This window comes from Neltuma alba, unplaced genomic scaffold, assembly GCF_004799145.2.
Source record: "Neltuma alba isolate B1F8T4 unplaced genomic scaffold, ASM479914v2 tig00011122_pilon, whole genome shotgun sequence".
NCBI lineage: Eukaryota > Viridiplantae > Streptophyta > Magnoliopsida > Fabales > Fabaceae > Neltuma > Neltuma alba.
The window spans coordinates 238,161-259,523 of record NW_021635859.1 but is presented as its reverse complement, the minus strand read 5'-3'; the positions used below and the strand labels follow the sequence as shown (position 1 = coordinate 259,523).

Below are 21,363 nucleotides of genomic sequence, written 5' to 3'. Positions count from 1 at the left end.
TTGTTAGCTCCATGGCCGTTACTCCTCTATCGATCATAGATCCATCTCAAACACAATTCTTGAATGATTAAGGACTGGCTTTATTAAAGAAGTCGGGCCAGAAAAAAGGTTTCAAGTAACTGTGGCATAATGGTATCGGACTCATGTTAATAACGCCCTACGGTAGGTAATAACCAGAACCTGATTCAGACATCAGCTTACTCTTCTACTGTCATCAATTTAGTATAAGAAATAGATTACGTAGCCCCAGCTTAAATCCCTGAACATGGTTTACGAAGTTTGACATTTTACTGTCACTCTCACGATCTTAACCGTTGAACCTCATATTATAGCAAAAACATCAGAACAGAGCGACTGCTTGAATCCCACTCCCACTACCCACAAAACCACTCAACAGCCCAGGCGCGGCTAAACTTTTGTGTTTTGGAGATGAATGATATAAAAGATTAGCAGAGCATGCACAATTTATTTTCTGTCGCACCACTCACTCGTTATCTTTTTTTTTTTTTTGCCCCCGAGAGAACATTAAGGAAATAATTTCGAAGAATATTCTGCATCACTGGTATGGCAATCTGTAGAAGTGTGACGTGATTATCCAATTACACACTACAAAAAGATTGGATCGTAAAAAATTTTACAGTGTGGCGGACGCAAATGATCACAACACATGAATCTTACATGGACGAGCTCATAAATTACTATAAGAGGTCAGAGCTGTTTCACTTTAAGCCATGTTAATTGAAAGTACAATTGTATGCTCTAAATGTGGCCAGGATCATTAAGGATCCTGAGCATCAGATTGGAAGTTAATAATTTGAGAAACCACGAGCTTAGATAATTCACTGATTGCATCTTGAAACTGATAATCACCTGACTCCCTGTGCCCCGTCCATCTTGGCGAATGTAGCGTTAATCCACTGTATTCGCCTGCAGCAACCTTCGTTTTCCTTGAAGTGGCAAGGACCTTCTCCAAATCCGACTGTGACAATGGCCTTGGTGCCTAAAACATTAAAGACAAAGCATCTCAGTAATATTCAATGATCAATAACACAGCACTTCTTATTCTGAGACAGCCGCAATGATGACCATTATTCTCTTCCTATTTCTTGACATCACACACCAAAGAAACACCAAAGGAAACAGGTTGTTGTGAAAAAAAATGCTATATAAAGAATGAAAACCCGGTTGAAATAATATCTAAAGATTTGTTCAAATCCAACAGATTATTTAAAGCTTTGAAAAGTTTATATGAGAAGCAGAAGCATAAACAATTATGACATTCTTTCGCTAAACAGAGATACTCCTCAATCAAGAAGAGAGTCAGAAGAGAGTGATGAGATTACTCACAGGAGACTGTTTCCCTTTTCTCTCTTCATCTAGTAGGTCCCTAACTGGGAAATAAGCAGCTTTCTTGCAGAGTTCAAATAAATCTGAACCTGTATAACCCTCACACAAGCCAGCTATGTGATCAAAGTCAATGCCGTCTTCAATTCTCTCACCCTTCAAGATAACCTTTAATATCTCAACCCTCTCCTTTTGATCCGGAACTCCAATTTCAAAGGCTTGAGGAAGACGCCGAAGTATGGCTTCATCAAGTTCTGAAGGACGATTAGTTGCTGCAAGGACCATCACTCGAGCATTTTCTATTTTAAAAAAAGAATATTAACATTATAAACCCTAATCAAGCATATATAACTTGAGAATAGTAAGTATATCTATGCAACAAGACTGACGTAATATTAGTCATATGTTTTAGATATTTTGTCCCAAAAAAATAATTGAATGAAGATCTTCAAGAGACTCACGGTCTGTGGTGAATCCGTCCCACAAGGACATAAACTCAGTTTTCATGTTTAATAATGCCTCATGATCGGTTGAACGGCGTTGACCAAGAAAACTGTCAACTTCATCAATGAATATAATGGCAGGCTGGAGCTTATAGGCCAGGCTAAACACAGCTGCCACTGCAAAAGAAAATAAAAACATTAACAACAAAACAAACCAAATAACCAAACTTCAAATGAAGATTCAGCACATAAATGCGATGAAGCAAACATTAATGCAAAAGATAGTTATTAATATAATTTAATAAAAAAATCAAAGATAATAGTTCTCCAGTTCGAAGAATACATGCAACAGAAAGAGGATAAGGTTGGAAAAGTGAGCAGCCTATCGAGCATGAAAATGGAGTAGGGGAGAATGTGAGGTGGAGGGACATGTAATGAAGTACAAAAGACTTCTTGAAGTAGTTTTTTATGCCGAAGTTATGTAAGCGGAGGCTAAAAGAGAATAAGGTAAGCAGAACTTTAGTGAGGATTTGGGCAAGTGCCTGGTGCCATCAAAGCTAGGATATTTTCTTTCTCATGCGTCTAATTTTCTCTCTCTTCTTTATTACAGGGCTGCATCTCTGTTTAGATAGAAAGTAGGGGTTCCACAAGTCAAGCTTAGTTATCAATGCAAAATATTCATCAAGGATCAGCCACCCAATGCTCACTTACCAAGTTTTTGAGCATCACCAAACCACTTGCTCATCAGGTTTGATATCCTCACATTAATAAAAACAGCTCCAGACTCTTTTGCTATAGCTTTGGCAAGCATAGTTTTACCAGTTCCAGGGGGACCATACAATAGCACCCCTTTCTGCGGTCCAAGAAGCTTGCCATGAGAAAACAGCTCTGGTCGTTTAAGAGGCAGTATAACAAGCTCAAATAAAGCTTGCTTGATCTTTTCCAACCCTCCAATGGAATCAAACTCCACATCCATGTCATCAGGATTTATCACATCACAAGCAATAACATCCTGTAGACAAAAAAAGGGTACAAAATTAGATAAATTTGACTCTTCACGGAAAATATAGGGAATCCTCTTCCATCAGAAATCAGGCCCTACTATTGTATAAACATGGAATAAGAACTAACAATTACTTATGTTCAAAATTATTTCTACACAATCGTACCCAAATAAAAAAAATAATAATTAAAAAAAAAAAAACTTCTTTTATGATAGAAATTGGTCAATATAGGTAAAAAACTAAGTGCTAGAGAAGAGGGCGGTCTCTCTATAATTTATTGGGGTCTGGAAATGACAAGATAATATCAGTGCCGTCATCAAATATCTGTTCAAAATCAGAGCTAACTACACACAAGCACATTGTTCCACCTACTAATATATCACCCAGATACATTAAGCTGCTATGTGAAGACCGAGGACCAATTCTGTCTATAAGACCACCTTCGAAACACTACAAATACACTATCCACTGCCACTAATAGCGTATTCTTTACTACCAAAGCAACTGGCAGTCGCTCTCAAAGGTGACAAGTGCAGCAAGGGTTTTCATGAAAACATTTCTATGATCAACCATATGAAAGCGAGAGTATGGAATAGGGACCATGAGATGGAAGGGAATAAATATCATATTTTTATCGTTACCATCTAAAGAAATCATAAGGGAAAAAGCATCGCTCAAAGCTGATAGAATACCGATTATTGTAGGATAGCGGGTTTTGGGAGGGTTAGAGAAATATTAGGAATAAATATTCATTTAATTTAAATTATTTTAGATATTTTCTATTTTATTCAGGTTATTTTCTGATTTTTTAAGTAATCCTCAAGTTTAAGAGTAATGGGTTATGATATTTGCAGATTGAGTTAGTAATTTTATTTATTTATCTATTATCTAGGTAGTTATTTCCCATTATCTGAGTTGTGGATTATGATAGTATTTTTAGGAGTCATTAGTTATCTTTCTGTCTATAAATATTAAGTTTCACCTCATGTAAAAATGATCATTGAGAAATAAAATGTTATTTGAATTAATTGGAAATTGTCCATTGATTTGGTTGCTCAGGATGTGTAGAGTGAAATTCTTACTTTATTCATTCTTAATAGAATTTATTCCTAACTTCTGAGGTTTATTGAGTGAGAACCTTGCTTGAGAGATCCAGTAGAGTGTTACTGTTATTATTCCCCCAACAAAAGCCCATAAGAATAAACAAAAAAAAGCAACCTACTCAGACATCATGTATGTTTTACAAATCAAGAGCAAGATCAAAAAGCGGCCTACGAATTAGAATAGAATTCAAGATTAAAAATATCCTCGCTACTTTTACTGCATTAGTATTGCGCTGATAGTTGGTATTGTTGATAGCCTCCTTCAGCATATCACAGGCTATTTCAATCACTGGTGCAGAGACATGGGACATGACAATCACAACATAACAAAGTTTTATAAGCATCCAAATGCAACTGAAAGTATCCACGCGTGTGTCTGTGTATTGTTTATGTCAAGATGGTTTAAATCTTAGACCACTATCGACATCCCACCCTACTTTTACCACCCCAGGTGGCTTGAAAGTATCCACGTACTATGAACAGTCAGATGCAAGTTAGACTCCAGTCCTTTTTACGAGCGTTTGGGTTTCATAGGTATTTTCGCTATTCGTGTTATTAAGATCCAATGTCAAGTCTCTCTAGTGGAAAAGGTACTCATATTTAGTGTTTAACAATGCTTCAAATATTATTTATCGCTAATAGATGATACCCATGTTAGAGTAAAAATTGTCAACTAATACCAGCTTATTTCAAGTTTTTCCACAAAAAAAAAAATGGATTCGTTGTGATTAACAGCTGTCAACAAGGGAATATGCCAAGAAAATGGGTAAACATGCGCAATATACTATCTTGGTTCATAGTCATAAGATCTCGTTTATATTTTCATTCAAAAGTCCATCTTCGCCATTGATGTTCAGAAATTATGTGGCTCAAAAACTGAAAAATATTATGGAAAAAAATAATCAATCAGTCATAGCAGTGACATTTCCTTTGCAGGGTCCAAATTTTTTTCCTTTTTATCTAGAAAGCACAAGGAATATGCACCGAGTAGACAATGACACATTTATTAGGTTAATATAATTTTTAGTTTCTTAAATTTGTTCTCATTTTGATTTAGATTTTTCAAGTTTCAAATCATAGGTTTTAGTCTCTCTACAAACAAAATGGTTCAAATTTTTATTAAATTATAAAAACTAATATTTTAAATAAAAATAACTTGAGGGACCAAAACCAAAATGAGAGCAAATTTAAAGTATCAAAATTTGTATTAACCGTTTGTTTTTTTATATCACTATTTTAAAACAGTAAGTCGCCCTAACTAATCATAAAAGGCAAGCAAAATGCGGTTGTCTTCGGACCATAAAATTGAAGAGCATGCGATTCTCTCAAACGAAAGGGTCATTTCGAGCACTTTCATCTTCTGAGTCGTGACAAGTTGACAACGATTTCTAGAGGTGCAGGGGCACATTCAGTCGTGATTAATTATTTAATCCACTAAGGTTGACAACAAAAAAAATTTCATAAATAACTCTCTTTTCCCCCCCAAATTCATTGATAAGTCGAACATTTTTTTTTTTTTTTTTGGGAGAAATGAGGGGAAAAAAACTCTTTTTTTATAAGGATAGTGCTTGGTGACGTGTCTCTGACTCTTTTTATCCCAACAATCAGAATTTACTTTTGTTGACGATGATATAATTTTTTTTTAATTAAGCAACCCGAATCCTTTTGTTGCTGCCAGAGACCCCCAATAAACATTATTGCTTTTATATTAAAAAAATAAAAATCCTCATCAACCAGACCGGACAGTGAAAATTCGGAGCTGCTAGTTGCTGATTATTATAATAATAAAATATAAAATTATAGTACCACTTGTAATTTATTAAGAGGATTTTACGCAATTTGTGTTTTAAGAATGAGGCTCTGTTCCTCGTTAAAAAAAAAAAAAAAGGTCCTAATTTCATTAAAAAGAAATTATAACAGCACTCTTTCTTCATCTCAAAGTCAGTAATGACTTAAGGTCATCGAAATTAAGATTAAAGTATGTAATATTTCAGTACTGAAACATTTCATAATTTCCTAAGATTAAAGAAATTATGTTTTTTGGCTGATTCCATGTATTATATATTTGATAATTAAATAAAACAGTAAGGTGTTTTATAAGTTATAAATATCACTACTAATTCACCAGCTGTTAGTTTAATTAAGAACAGAGTCATTTCATGTTACAACAAGAAAGTAGCAGTTTGTGAATGAAGAGAGACAAGAAAGTTGGAATAGAGTCCCACCAGCACCAGGCATTGTGCTTTATCTGAAACCAGAATTGTATTCCTCGTTTTGTGGTTCGCTGGAGATTTTAGTGCATGGGTTGATCATTGAGGGCTAACCCTTTCAAAATATTCTTATGATTATTGGGGTGACCCTTGGAGCCATCTTTCACCCTCTATAACTGACGCCAATCCGCCACCACACAAATGACCATCCAACCAAAAAGGAGATACCTGCAAGATCGCAACTAGTAACCGCCCTCCCCCCTCCCCCCCAAAAAAAAAAGGCCTTTATTCTATGTTTTCTATCGATATTATTCCTTCACGTGTTTGCTCTCTAATCTTTCCACCCACCCACTTCCCTCTCTCCAGGCTTTTCATTGATTCCTATGTACTGCTTAAATTATCATTTTGAATCGAGAATTACTGATCAATTAGGAGCCGAAGAAAAAAGGCGACTTGGATCTGAGGTCGATCACAATAGGAGCAAGCATTGCGGTTTAAAACATTACTAATAAAAATAGGATTAACAAAATTTTTGGCACGTGAATTTGGGTCCATTTTGATCTTAGTCGTTTATATTTTTAAATCCGTGCTTTTAATTTTACAAAATTTAATTTAAAATGTTAGTCCTAGAAGTATAACAAAGTTAAAATCTGATAAAGTGTCATAAATGACATTAAAATGGTAGTATGGACTTACCAAATCATACCTAACTGGCGGGTAGTAGGGGGAAAAACAAAAGTCCTCAAAACGCAAAGCAAAGATCAGAAGAGAATGAGTTCTCAAAATGTACTAATGTAGTACAATGAACAACTGTTCAGACAAATAGCTAGAAAAAAAGGTTAAATAGTTATGTTTCGAGGACTTTTTTTTCATTTTTATCCATAAAAATACTTAAAAAGTTATTTCCATTTACGTGTTGCAATATTCTCTTATTTAATTGTATTCAGTTTTCTCAGCTCTCACTCTTCACGTACAAATCAGAACTCCTTTTTTTCTTTTGCCATCATTTAGTTTTTGTTTTTTTTTTTGGGTTATTAATTGTAAACAAAAGGATAAACGCACCTAATACCTAAAACCTAAAACTTACATCAGCAAACATAGATAAAAAACCTATACAGTCTGAAACTAGCAATTTAGTGCCATATAAGTGCCTAAAGAGCCTTGGATAATCTTCTGCAAATTCCAGTCATGAGAGCAGATTAAGAGGCTGAAATTAGAGGCAGCTTGAATCTGTGTTTGATTGATGCTGAATAACAGTACTTGGCAAAGCAGGGAGAAAATGATGAACCAATTTATAGTTCTTTTTTTTTTTTTTTACTTGGACTCGAAAATGCCTGAAAAAATAACCCTCAAAAGACAAAGTAAGTAATAGAAAGTATCTTCTCACCATGAAACCACTTCCTCCTCCAGTCGGATACACTACTACCAAAAAAAAAAATTTAACGGCAGTTAAAATGAGTTTTACGAAGGTTTTGATATCAACGTTTATACCATCAACGTAAATATAGAGGATTTCATATCGGTTTAAAAACCATCATGGTATGTGATTTTTCACAGCGGTTATATAAATAACGGCTGTTGTGAAAAGTTTTTTTGGTCTACGTTTCACCCTATTGATCAGGATGGAACGAAAGAACAAAGTCTCAAAAGAAGAGATCTGAAAATCAATTAACCAATAATCTCTCACCAGTTAAAAGCATTCTGATGGAGCAAACGTAAATTTTTTCTCACAGTAATAGCGCTACTTAGCTTCACCTTCAACCACCAGATCGAAGTCACTAAAATTTAATAAAAATAAAATCAAAGACTCAGATAGGATAAAAATCAGATCTTTTTAAAACCCAGATTAAACATCATATTTTTAGCCAAAGGAAATAATTATATCAAACCTCAAAAACTATGAAATCCACAGAAAGAATGGATGTGAAAAACTCACAAGTAAGAATGAAGAGGATGAGGCAATGGCGACAGTGACAGTGATGGAAGAACGTGGTGGAGATTATGGAAGCAAAGGATAAACGCCGACAAAGCTAGGAGGAGGGAAAAAATCAAGTGAAGACAGTAATAAGGGACTATAAGCTTTGACTCTGAAAGTGAAAAACTATCACGATGAATTTTAAAATCTTGATGGACTTTTTACGATGGTTATTTAAAAAACCGCCTTTAAAAGCATGTTTATAATTACAGAGAATGCCACCGTCATATTTTTACAGTGTTTTTTCTAATAACTGCTGTAAATTAGTGTCGTAAAAACTCTTTTTTGTAGTAGTGATAGAAAGATCGACCAATTTAAAGATGGCATATTCTTTTATTTAGTTAAAATACTTTTTTCCTTCACTTATTTAGTTAAATCAGAATTCTTTTAAAAACATCATTTTTTTTCAAAAAATAAATAGACTGTACTGATCCACCTTAAATTTGTCATCAAACGTGCTAGAATGACTGCTCTAAGGTACTATTGATTATTGATTATATTCCTCTGTGTCATTTGTCAAATACACAAGTACATATGTGCAATGAATCAAATTGTTGGCCAAAAAAGTACGATGAATCAAGTTCAATAAAATAAACTGACCTTCGATGATTAATTTATACCACCTCCCAATTCCTGTATCCCAACACCCCCGTCGGATCGCATTCGATTCATCATCTGTGTCTTATTTGCTTTGTGATTTTCAGTTTTATATTGTTAGATAGTCCGCCTTTCAAGTGTCCCTCCATCATTATTTCTTCCTATAATGCCGTTTATACTCCAAGATTCATTTTTAATACTAAATCTGCTACTTAATACAAGAACCCGTTTGATTTTTATTTTAATTCTAAATATAGATCTCATTTACTTTATCTTTCATATTTATTTATTTTTTTCTAAGACAATCCTTGTAATAATAATAATTTTAGTTAATACACTTTGTTAGCAAGATATTTTAGAAAAGATAAAAATTTGTTATTATAAACAGTAATTTAACTAATTTTCTTAATCTACTCAAATTAATCAACTAGTTCTTATATTAAGAACAAAGATAATATTATGATTGTTGACAAAAATACAACTAGCTCTAATTCTTATTATAAAAGTTAAATGACTAATTTGAATAGATTAAGAAAATTAATTAAGTTAGTTATTTCTAATAAATAGGTGTGATTTTTTTTTTAAATATTTTTACTATTTATGTATATTAGAACTATTATTTGATGAAATTTTTATATGTACAATTATATAAATATATCTTTAAAAATATAGGTAAATATGAGAGATAATATAAAGTAAATATTATATTTAGAATCAAATTGAATATTAAATTAATTTTATATTAAGGGAGTATTGGAGGTTGCACATCGAAGTTGGAATGCTTGGAAGGAAAGAAGTAAGAACAAACGCACTTGCCTTGCAATGTTTTCCAACGACTTTGAAATTTCAACCTCACCCACCTCTCCTTTTCTTTGAGTCAACGCGCTACATTTTAAAATTTTAATCAATAACTCGCAGCCGAACATGTGTTCAAATTATCAAATCCGTGGAGCCCTAGTTGGAAGTGGGTTCAATGCAGTACAAAATCCTAAAATTCGTTATAATTCAGGCTCTGTTTCTGTGTAGTACACCACCATGTTGTCATTTGCAGTACAACGGTCCTCCCTTCCCTTTTGTGAAGTATTTAATGTGCCATTAATGGCGATTGTTTCCACGGTCATCTTGATTCGACGTATGATCCATCGACCCGTTTGTGGGTTTCGTCGAATTCCCTCTCATCTGGTCGGATCGCCAGGCCCAATACCAGTCCGTTCGTTTCGCGCCGTTGCTTCTGGCGTTGCTGCTTCCTTCCATCTTCAAGCCAAACACTGAAGACTGCGTCCATAAAACACTCAGGCCCTTCTCACGAGGAGGATGCAATCTTCTGGATCGAATACTAGTAAGATATTTTAATGGAGGATCTATCTCTTTTTTCGCGTTGGATTATGTAATATCTGAACCTTTCGCCTTTCGGTATCGTCGTAATTACTTTTACTCTGTTTTTAATTTCAATTTATAATACGGCACTGTCGCTGTCTTTTTAGATTTAACTGTTTTATTATACAATTTTTAATCATTTCATCCAATCAAATTACAAATGCCTAGACTTTAAGATGATTAAACAGCTACTGTTGCTATGGAGTTTTACTTGACCCATCAATTTCCCCAGTTAATTTTGTCTGAATAATCTATCAAACCGCTTTGAACAGACCATGTGATGTCTGAAATGGCGACTATTCACAACGAAGGGCCCAGAGAAATTGAGAACTTCGATAAGGAAGAAGAAGCACAAGAGGTTCGAGCTGAGCCAGAGGACTTAACCAGAATAGCTCCATGGAGAAAACAGATTACGGTACGAGGACTTATAGCAAGCTCAGTGGTTGGAATAATTTACAGTGTGTGATAGCGACGAAGCTGAATCTTACAACCGGACTCGTCCCAAACCTCAATGTCTCAGCTGCTCTGTTAGGCTTTGTTTTCATTCGAGGTTGGACCAAGCTTCTCGAGAAGGCCAAGATAGTTTCAACACCTTTCACCAGACAAGAGAACACTATAATTCAGACTTGTGCAGTTGCATGCTACAGCATTGCAGTAGGAGGTAGAGATTTTGACTTCTTAGAATTCTCTGCTTTAACAATATGCACTGTGTCTACATGCTTAATAGTGATATTATAGGTGGTTTTGGGTCGTACCTATTGGGGTTGAATAGGAAGACGTATGAGCAAGTAGGGGTTGATACAGAAGGGAACACTCCTGGGAGCACCAAGGAGCCTGGACTCGGTTGGATGACAGGTTTTCTCTTTGTCACCAGCTTTGTTGGGCTCTTTGCTCTGGTTCCTCTTAGAAAGGTGCTTATGTTTCTGTCTTTTTGAACATGACGTTCAATATGTGGAAAAATAAAGTGTTGGGCGATGCAGATTCTGATATTGTAACTCGTGACAGATCATGATCATAGACTACAAATTAACATACCCAAGTGGAACTGCCACTGCTGTTCTTATCAACAATTTCCATACTCCTAAAGGAGATGGAGAGGCCAAGTATGGTTCTGTACTTTAACTTCTGTCACTTGATTATTCTTTTTCTCCTTCTAATCAGTGTGAATCTGTACTGTTACTAAAAGGGCTTCAAAACTTATGGCAGGAAGCAGGTTCGAGGTTTCATGAAGTTCTTTTCGTTCAGTTTCATCTGGGCTTTCTTTCAGTGGTTTTATACTGGTGGGGATACATGCGGATTCGTGCAGTTTCCTACTTTTGGATTGCAGGCCTGGAAGAACTCGTGTGTGCTTCCATCTTTTCTTCTGCTCTGCTCTAATTTTATAATAAGTGGGTGTTTGGAACGAGTCTGCGTTGTATTGACTAAAGCTTTTCGAATTATGCAGATTTTACTTCGATTTCAGTATGACTTACGTTGGAGCAGGAATGATTTGTTCTCATCTGGTGAACTTATCGTTGCTTCTTGGTGCTGTGCTTTCGTATGGGATTATGTGGCCCTTGATCAAGGGACTCAAAGGGGAATGGTACCCTGCAAGTTTATCAGAGAGCAGCATGAAGAGTCTAAACGGATACAAGGTCTTGAATTATATATAATCAGATATATAATCCATATCAAGTTCATTTAACATCATTCCTCTTTTTTTTTTTTTGTCATTTGCATGCCACAGGTTTTATTTCAATTTCATTGATACTCGGTGATGGTCTTTACAATTTTGCCAAGATTCTCTACTTCAATGCTAAAAATATCTATACCAGAATGAGAAGCAGAAACCTTCAAGTTTGTAAGTAAATCTAATCTTTTCCTAGTTCTACAGCTAACGTGTAATTACTTATCACGTAAAAATTAAAATATACTCTTCGATTTTTAATGTAGGAATTAATTTCAGAGTTAATATTAATCTTATATATATGAACTATTTTTACATGTTTATTAGTTTTTTTTTCCAAATTAACACGGTTGGTATTTCTTAATAATAATCAAATAGGAGATGAAAGAAAAGGGGGAATTAAAGAAGATAACTAAAGTGTTTTTAAAAAATAATATATTAACTAATTTAACTAATATCTTTAATCTACTCAAATTAGTTAATTAATTAATTTTTCATAATTTTTTAATCACATGCGCATAATTTATTCCCCTTTTACATTTGAGGGGCAATCTTTCTTACTGTTTAAGGTTTTTGTAAATATCCTTTTATTGATGATAGTTTATTTTTTTTAAAAAAATTCCTAGTCACTCAAAAAACCCAATTCTGATTTGTAATTTTTTTCTGGTCAAAGCAGGTTCGGACAATCACCGAACACAGCCACGGAATGATCTGAAACGAAACGAAGTGTTCTTGAGAGAAAGCATTCCGATGTGGGTGGCCTGCGCCGGATACCTATTCTTCGCTGTAATCTCCACCATCGCCGTCCCTCTCATGTTCCCTCAGCTGAAGTGGTACTTCGTAATTGTCGCCTATCTCCTCGCCCCTGCTCTCGGCTTCTGTAACGCTTACGGCGCCGGCTTAACCGACATCAACATGGCCTACAACTACGGCAAGGTCGCTCTCTTCATTCTCGCGGCCATGTCCGGCAAAAAACGGACGGCGTCGTCGCGGGCTCATCGGCTGCGGCCTCATCAAATCAATGGTCTCCATATCATCAGATCTAATGCACGACTTCAAAACCGGACACCTTACCTTCACTTCTCCTCGATCAATGCTCCTGACACAAGCCATAGGCACATCCATCGGATGTGTGGTGGCTCCTATGTCTTTCTTCCTGTTTTACAAGGCCTTTGACGTGGGGAATCCGGACGGTGAATACAAAGCACCATATGCTCTTATATACAGAAACATGGCGATTCTTGGAGTTGAGGGCTTCTCTGCGTTGCCACACCATTGCTTGGAGCTGTGTTACGGGTTCTTCGCGTTCGCCGTGGCGGCCAATTTGGTGAGGGATGTTAGCCCTAAGAGGGTGGGGCGATGGGCGCCGCTTCCGATGGCGATGGCAGTGCCGTTTCTGGTGGGGGGTTACTTTGCGATAGACATGTGTGTGGGGAGTGCAGTGGTGTATGCGTGGCACAAGATGAACAGTAAAGAGGCAAGTCTGATGGTACCGGCGGCGGCGTCGGGTTTGATTTGTGGGGATGGGTTGTGGATTTTGCCTTCTTCGATTTTGGCCCTGGCTAAAGTTCGTCCTCCGATATGCATGAGCTTTTCTCGAGGCAGCTAACTAGCGAAGTAATAGTAATTAAATTCCAGTTTCACTGGAAACCTTGTACACGTAGCTGTGGTTTGTACCCTGCATGCTATGCCTATAGCTTAACCCATATCTAAGAGGGATGTGTTTTTGGCCCAAAATAATGCAGATCATAGGTGTTTGTAAAGATTTTTGGTTAGTAACATTTTAGACGAACATCCATGAATCTTCTCAATTTTCATCAAGGAAAAAAAAAGAAGGGACTGGACTGACCAGTTCAACTAGAAAACCGGTGTACTGGTTTGCAGTCCGGTGTGGTTCAGTAAATGGACTAAAGGCTAAGCAAATCGGTAAAAAAACTAGTTGAACCGGTATAATCGGTGTGGAATTGGGCAAATCTGGTTGGCTAGTCCTTTTTTTTTTTTGTCTGGCGCAAAACGCATAGCTTCAAAAATCCAGATCCTCAAATTAGTCCATCACTATTCATTCAACCATTTCCTTCAGCTTCGCCATTTTTGTTCCTCCCCCAGACTAAAAATCCCTAGCCAAAATCAATCCTCACTGTAGCGGTTGTTTTCTTCGCTGTCGGAGGCCGCCGATCTTCGCATGATGTCGTGGTCAAAGCAACAGGTCGTCGTTCTCGATTCTTCGATCAGATTTGCTAGTCACCGGTTGCAGCAGCAGCTCGTCACTCCCCATCACATTTCTTCTTCACGGTGGTAACCATTGTCGCAGCTTGAGATTCTTCCTTCTCTGCTACTTGTTTTCAGCTTCCATGGTCGTGTTGTCCGGTTCATTGGGTTATTTTCTTTCAACTCAATGTGCTCTGTTTTTTTCCTTTCTTCATCTTGCTTCTATTGTTCCAGGCTTTGGGTGTGAGTGATATACTGATATGAAATCTGATTATCTGAATTTGATATTTGAGTGATATACTGATCTTTGTTTGTAGAATCTCTTTATTATTACAGATCATTAAATTTAAAAAAAACAACAGAGAAGTCCTCATTTTGTCAAGTCGAGGGAAGATAGGATGGAGATAAATGCATCTAATGTAATTCTTTTCGTAAGAAAAGCATCCTGCCCACATTTATTTTAAAAAAACATCCTGCGGCAATTTTGGCATAAGTTTTTTTTCCCCTTTTCCAGATAGCGAGATACTAGAGTGTAGATGATATGAGGAGTTTTAAAATTGCAACAGTAGCTCGTCACTCCCCATCGCATTTCTTCTTCACGGTGGTAACCATGTCGCAGCTTGAGATTTCTTCCTTCTCCTCTACTTGTTTTTAGCTTCCATGGTCGTGTTGTCCGGTTCATTGGATTATTTTCTTTTCAACTCGATGTGCTCTGTTTTTTCCTTTCTTGATCTTGCTTTTGTGTTCCAAGCTTCGGGCTGTAAGTGATATATTGATATGAAATCTAATTATCTGAATTTGACATTTGAGTGATATACTAATCTTTGTTTGTAGAATCTCTTTAATTATTACAGATCATTAAATAAAAAAAAACAGAGGAGTCCCATTTTTGTCAAGTTGAGGGAAGATAGGATGGGAGAGAAATGCATCTAATGTAATCCTTTTCATAGGAAAAGCATTCTGCCCACATTTATTTAAAAAAAAAAAAAGCATCCTGCAGCAATTTTGGCATAAGTTCTCCCCCCTTTCCAAATAGCGAGGTACTGGAGTGTAGATGATATGAGGAGTTTTAAATTTTTTCCCCTTGAATCAAAACATTTAAACACTTTTATAACTTCTTATTTTTTTCGACTGATTATATTTATAAATTTTGTTTTATTTAATGTTATGAATTAAATTATATTAGTTTAATATGACTAGTTTGATCCTGATCTGACTTCTGGTCTGACCAGTGACCCTTGACCTACTGTCTTGACTAGTTGAATCCCCGGTCTGGTTTTTTGTTCTTTGAATTTTTCATCGTTCAGATAGTATGATTGGATCATGATTTACATCATTCTTATAGAGAGAGGTGTGCAAATGCAGCAAGGTAATATGAGTGGGGATTGGTGACTTTTTCTTAGTCGAAATAAACTTACCAAAGGTCAGATTGCACAGTTAATGAATAAAGACTTAAAAAAAAAAAGAAAAGGAAGACATAAAAATGCAATAAAAGTTGAGCTTCACTTTGTTTAACAAAACTTGTAGTATGTTTTACGAAAATTTCACATATAAATTAATGTCAATGCCAATCATAATATCAATTTAATATCTCTTTAATTAAATCCAAGGCAGCAAAAAATGTCATAACAACTAGATGTAGAAAGAATGAGTCGCAATTTTTTTAGTGCAGGTGGCTTACGAAGCAGCTCAAAAGACGCTAAAATTCGCAGTAATATTCATAAACAAATATTAGTACTCTATTAATTAATTGAAAGCATAATCAGAATGTTCTAGTATTTCAGATTTTATGCTTGGTGAGCACTGATCACACGCTTCTTCAAGTCTGTTTCTCTATTTGATTATGATTGAGGGAGTATCCATAGGGGTAATTTAGAGAAATTGATAAATATGAGAAATGAGTCTTATATTTAGGACCAAAACTAACTCAACAATTAGGTCATATATTAAGGACCGGAGGAGTAAATCATTTTTTATAACTTGATTTGATTCTAAGTAAAAATTAATTTGATAATATCTAGAGCATCTAATATTTACTTTCTTATGTTATTGGTTAAAGTACACATTTAATTCTTTAAGTTTATAGAGAATTTTATTTTGATCCCATTAGCTTGAAAAAATATACTTTTCGTCATTTAATTCTAAAATTTTTAATAAAAAGTGATGACATTAAGATCTTAAAGTTAATAAAACATTTTCAAATACTAACTTATTAAATTTAATTTTCAAAATAATGATGATTGTTACTAAAAATTATCATTTTAACATAATTTTATGCTTAAAAGACTAAATGTATACTTTTTAAAATCAATCGACTAAAATTGAAGCTCTATACAAAAATTAAAAGACCAAATATATATTTTAATTCATTTAAATTAATCGTGCTATTTTTTTTTTTGCTTCGCACCCACGAGTGATTGCATCAAACTTATAGCATAAATGGAAGAAGTAAGCCATGAACAATCTTATTTTATCGGATGTGCCTGGAGGGAGAGCAAGTCGTGAACAGTCAATTTTATGAGGACATTGTAATTGGTTTTGAATTGTCTATTGGACATGATATAGCGATCCATCATTGTCACTGTAGCTCATGGACCCTTTAAAATCTTTGATGGACTACCATGCTTTCTAATTTTGTATATTATGGACCACAATTCACACTTGGCCCCATGGCTAAATAAGTCCAGCCTAGTGGTACCCCACTAGTCTTCACATCTTAAGTCTGTCTCGTGCTCCATATTTTTAAAATAATTTTTATATATTTAAAAATAAGTTATTATATTTAAATTTTATTAAAAAACATAAATTGCTTTATTCTTGGTTATAACCATAAACAATAGTTAATTAAGTATTTAGATATTTATGATATTTTCATGTATTTTCATGAACATTCCCTAGAAATTATCTGCATTTTTTTTTTGGCAAACTACCTAATCAAAAATAGTTTTTTTCTTTTTAGATTATTTTTACTCCTATATATATTATTTTTCTTTCATTTTCATATGCGCCTCGCGCATTTGGACGGAGCAAGTAGTTTAGGTCGGAGATGAGCCCGCCGGCTCATAAATGCGTGATAAAGTTTCGGGGAACCCACCGTTTTCTGAAAGCCGTGGATCAGTCATTTAGTCCCAAGGCTTTAAGTTTTGTGCTTTTCTGTATTCATGATCTTTAGGCGTTAATAATGGGTAAAACCTGTTCATATCAGGTTATCATCTACAACGATGAGGAAAATCCATCCAGTAAAATTTCTATATTTGGACATTTTAATTGCCAGGAAAGCTTGTTATTGTATTTATAAAATGATATTTATCCAGCGTGCATCATCATCTGTTACAATTTTTTATTTAAATTTTTTGTCAATAAAGTAATCGTTTCCATGAGATGACTAAAGCATTTATCATTAGATTCTGAGTTTATTTTTACTGGGATGATTAAAAAAAATACGTAATTTAATTTTGTAGGCAACAATATCATCGGAAATTCAATTTACTTTTACATGTGGATTGTTTTTGAAGTTGAATTAGAATTTAGAACTCCATAAAATAAATTCCAACCGCCACATTCCCTCCCAAGTCCGAACAAAACTGTGCTATTTGTGCTTTTATAGGTCAAACTAATATTTTTTCACTCGATTTATAATTTCAAGCATAGAAAAGCCTAAGCAAGTATGAGTATTTGTACTAAATTAATTAATTAACTAATTAACTAATGGTGTGTTTTATTTTTTAAGGCAAAAAGGATACACTTGATCAATAGGTTATAATTTAAAAACTTTAATAAGTTATGTAGAACATGGCAGTAAAACAATTGCAGTGTTAAAAATTTTAATTACGATATTAAAGATTTTAAACATAAATATAATCCGATTCCTTTAACTCCACTCACCATGATTCCTCTGTTGTTTCAAACGGCAATAGATTTCCGATCAGTTTCACAGAAGTCTCACCATGAAAAGTGAAACTGACGTGATATTTTGACCATCCTCAGTGGCGAAACTACCCTTAGATTTAATGACCTACCTAGTGGCCACTTCTGTAATTTCAATGAACTGTGAGGCCATTTTATGACTATTCCGGAAGGCCACTTTGTGAATAAAGGCCTCGGTTTAATCGCCACTCTCACCAGTGAGCCTGTCAGTATTTTGACACCCGAAGGACGGAGAGAAAGGGAACGCTATCGAAGGAGAAAAGGTTCTCTCTGGTATATCTCAAGTTAAACAATTTGCCGACCTATTCTTTGTTGTTCTGGCTCATGGATTCTTATGCTTTCATGCATGGAAGAACAAGAAATTGCTGTTCAGCTTTTGAAATCCTCTTTTGGCCTGATGGATAGTTGTTCCATTTCGGCCGATTTTTTAGATCCTCCTTTCCTCCATGTGATTTTTTGTGGTTTTGACTTCGTTTTTTTCTTGATTCTGAGTATATTTTGGTTTGTTGTAGGTGGCTGTTGAAAAATGGCTTCAGATCCAAAAATTCACTCATTCGAAGAAGTGGCGAAGCACAATCAAATCAAAGATTGTTGGCTTGTTATATCTGGAAAGGTCAGAATCCAGTACGATTTTTCTCGTGCATGTTTAATTTTATTGCACTGACTGATGCTGAGAAAAAGGAGGAATCAGTTGGAAAAGAAAAATTCTTCAGCATAATGCGTCTGCATGCTTTTGTTAGTTTTCCAGTTCAAGAATTATGCATATATATATATAATGATTTGGCTGTCTTGCTAAACTCAATATATTTAAATCTCTGATATCCCGTGATATCTGCATATTATGGTGTTCACTTGATTGATTCAAGGAGATACTCATCCTGCATGTGCATTTTTAGTTTTGCACCAGCTCTAATTATGTATGACATTAAAGGAGACGTTTGGTGCTTGACATTTCACATCATTATGTAATATATTTTTGTATATGGGATTGACGTTATCGTCGTCATCTTGGATGCCTGGGAATCCAAGATCTTCACATTTTTTGTTCCCTTTTTGTAATTTGAACGTTTCTAGCATCTTATTCAATGATACTGATATTTGGATATCCCACTTACTGATGAAAATATCAACCGAACCACCCAATGCCTCAAAAACTGTTCGGTGGAATGGAATCAGCAACGATGATAAGTCCTGTAGGGATAGTAGTATGATCTGCATGCATTTTTAAGGGAGCCTCTACATATGCATTAAGGATTTGTATGAACCTAAAAATTCGTCGAATACATGATAACAGCCCATGACATCCTGTTTTGTGGGAGATGTTTATGTTCCAAGCTTAATCAGCAGGGCATTTGGCAAATGTGTTATACAGGGGGATCTTCCTTCTGTATGTTGGCAACGTTGCTAGCCGCTTGTATTGGCACTTGCAGATATTAGAGAACCTCATTGTTCTGTATCTCTGCCTTACACTAACCCATCCAAACATTTCCTAATATGGTGTAAGAACCATATATGAATTCCCTTTTTGGCAAGAAATATGGTACAACGGGTATAGTACTTTGCCAAAGGTCACTTCACTATTGTAAGTTGTTTTTTGTATCCTTTTTTCAACTGATGCAAGTTAAGAAGATAGTTGAACCCAAATTTCTGCATAAGTTATCCTCTGGTGAAATATAATTTCCAAATCGGGGAAAAGAGAGAATCCATACTCATTGGGCCACAGGGCTGGTTGGGAGGGATGGGGAGCATTCAAGTCTCTACAGAGTTTGGGGAGGTGGATTTAAATAATTTATTTGCTAAACTCTGCAGAATGGCAGGCGTACCATCATCCCAGGGATACTAGTTATACTAGTTTGGAACATCAGTTTTATGATGCTATAACATTGACTACTGCCAATTAAATAATTTCAGTGCTTCCGTTAAACCAGGTGTATGATGTGACCCCTTTCATGGAGGACCATCCTGGAGGAGATGAAGTTTTGCTATCCGCTACAGGTATTCTTATTCCATTTCCTGAAGATTATAAACCTAGTTCACCATAATTAACTTTCCATGCACAATACAGGGAAAGATGCAACCAATGATTTTGAAGATGTAGGACATAGTGATTCTGCTAGAGAAATGATGGACAAGTACTGCATTGGTACTATTGATGTATCCACTGTCCCGCAAAGGCGGGTTTATGTTCCGCCTAAGCAAGCTCCTTACAATCCTGACAAGACCCCTGAATTTGTGATCAAGATTTTGCAGTTCCTGGTCCCTCTCCTGATATTGGCTTTGGCCTTCGCTGTCCGACACTACACCAAGAAAGAGTAGTCCTTCATCGCTTCCACTTGTAGGTGTCTCCATTCTCAATAGAGCCATTTTACACGACAGTGTTAATGTTTTTTTCCTAGTGTTCTTATCAGAAACTGGATTAAAGTTCATTAAGCCAATATTTGCGAACTTAATTTTGGCTGCAGTATTAGTGGCAATATGACTGAGGAGTCTGTTCTTGTTTATGATGAGAATATGTTATTTCCATTTTCCTTCGTTTTATTCTTGGCAAATTTAACCTACTAGCGTTTTTTCTATCACATAAACATGATTTAGTATTCGAGCAAAAACGATCACGTGTCAAGATAATGAGTAATATTATCAGTGAAAACCCATTCTATTAGTACTTAGCATACAAACAGAAGTACGCATATACTGTCTTCTAAATTTATTTTTGAAATTAAATTGTTAATTTAAAATCGAGCTATTTAACCTTTAAAATTGTATGAAAAATTGAAAATATTGTAAAAGTGGCAACCATAAGAACGGTAGTACATAGATTTGACGATGAAATTTATAAATTTTGAGTGAACTTAGCTAGGAGTTTAACATTCACTTGGCAGGTAATTGTCCAAATTGTAGGACAGTGGGGCATTAAAATCACGGTAGACGCTGATTCGGCTTAATCAATTTTTATTTTATATTCTAGCTTTATTTCTAACTGTCTGCAACTCCGGCGTGTTTGGAAACACCTATAAGTGTTTTTGAAAAGTATTTTTTTGTAAATCGAAACGAACTTTTTCATATATTTTTTTCGTATACTGTAAAATTACTTTTAAAATTATGATTTGGTTTATACCCGAACACCCCCTTTGTCTTTTTCATTCTTCCTCTTGAATAGGCACACACCCCTAAGTCCCTTATTTCATTTTATTTCTTTTTTGAAAACAGATATTGATATCTAATAGTATATTGAAAATGAGAAAAATGACCCTCCCTAAGTCGAACATTTTTACCTGCAGGATTTGCACTAATTCTGTGGCCACAAAAGAAAACCTCTTTTAAGAGAGAGAGCTTTCCTCTTCTTTGTCCTCGTTGCTCTGGTCAAGTTAAATCTTTAGAACGTCTTTTTTTTTTTTTTTTTTGCTTTTGTGATAAAGTTGCCCGGGTACTGGTTCTCATGTGCCTTTCCTATTAACTTGGATAGCCATGATAGGACTGGTTATTTGATTTGTTTGAGACAAGTTTATCCA

At 35.2% G+C, this 21,363-nt stretch overlaps 3 protein-coding genes across 4 annotated transcripts; 2 read left to right on the top strand and 1 right to left on the bottom strand.

Moving 5' to 3' along the window:
* Positions 1 to 537: 537 nt before the first annotated feature.
* Positions 538 to 9,961, bottom strand: LOC114761459 (ATPase family AAA domain-containing protein 1-B). Its single transcript, XM_028950826.1, has 5 exons — positions 9,824 to 9,961; positions 2,499 to 2,799; positions 1,806 to 1,964; positions 1,348 to 1,643; positions 538 to 1,000 (listed from the first exon to the last, which is right to left on the bottom strand). Exons 1-5 carry the CDS (start codon positions 9,959 to 9,961, stop codon positions 779 to 781), a joined length of 1,116 nt encoding a protein of 371 aa, XP_028806659.1. The 3' UTR covers positions 538 to 778.
* Positions 9,746 to 13,517, top strand: LOC114761481 (metal-nicotianamine transporter YSL3-like). Its single transcript, XM_028950850.1, is given in 10 exon segments — positions 9,746 to 10,015; positions 10,326 to 10,513; positions 10,516 to 10,714; positions 10,792 to 10,964; positions 11,059 to 11,156; positions 11,260 to 11,394; positions 11,498 to 11,689; positions 11,781 to 11,893; positions 12,396 to 12,709; positions 12,711 to 13,517. Coding segments are annotated over 10 exon segments (2,055 nt in total). The 5' UTR covers positions 9,746 to 9,990; the 3' UTR covers positions 13,329 to 13,517.
* Positions 13,518 to 18,029: 4,512 nt separating this feature from the next.
* Positions 18,030 to 20,392, top strand: LOC114761485 (cytochrome b5). 2 transcript variants are annotated; one of them, XM_028950855.1, is made up of 4 exons: positions 18,030 to 18,127; positions 18,367 to 18,467; positions 19,783 to 19,849; positions 19,920 to 20,392. In XM_028950855.1, the coding sequence occupies exons 2-4, from the start codon at positions 18,381 to 18,383 to the stop codon at positions 20,168 to 20,170; spliced, it is 405 nt and encodes a 134-aa protein (XP_028806688.1). In that variant the 5' UTR covers positions 18,030 to 18,127; positions 18,367 to 18,380; the 3' UTR covers positions 20,171 to 20,392. The 2 variants fall into 2 exon arrangements, with proteins under 2 accessions (XP_028806688.1, XP_028806689.1); XM_028950856.1 differs by having other exon boundaries at positions 18,040 to 18,117.
* Positions 20,393 to 21,363: the final 971 nt, after the last annotated feature.

Bases quoted from the DNA above. Each gene is read 5' to 3' on its own strand.
- LOC114761459 (XM_028950826.1), bottom strand. From the start codon at position 9,961: ATGGACGCAGTCTTCAGTGTTTGGCTTGAAGATGGAAGGAAGCAGCAA. The intron at 1,965-2,498 runs GTAAGTGAGCAT...TTTCTTTTGCAG, and splicing joins TGGTGATGCTCAAAAACTTG to TGGCAGCTGTGTTTAGCCTG. The intron at 1,001-1,347 runs GTGAGTAATCTC...TTAATGTTTTAG, and splicing joins GAAAAGGGAAACAGTCTCCT to GCACCAAGGCCATTGTCACA.
- LOC114761485 (XM_028950855.1), top strand. From the start codon at position 18,381: ATGGCTTCAGATCCAAAAATTCACTCATTCGAAGAAGTGGCGAAGCAC. The intron at 18,468-19,782 runs GTCAGAATCCAG...CCGTTAAACCAG, and splicing joins GGCTTGTTATATCTGGAAAG to GTGTATGATGTGACCCCTTT. The intron at 19,850-19,919 runs GTATTCTTATTC...TGCACAATACAG, and splicing joins AGTTTTGCTATCCGCTACAG to GGAAAGATGCAACCAATGAT.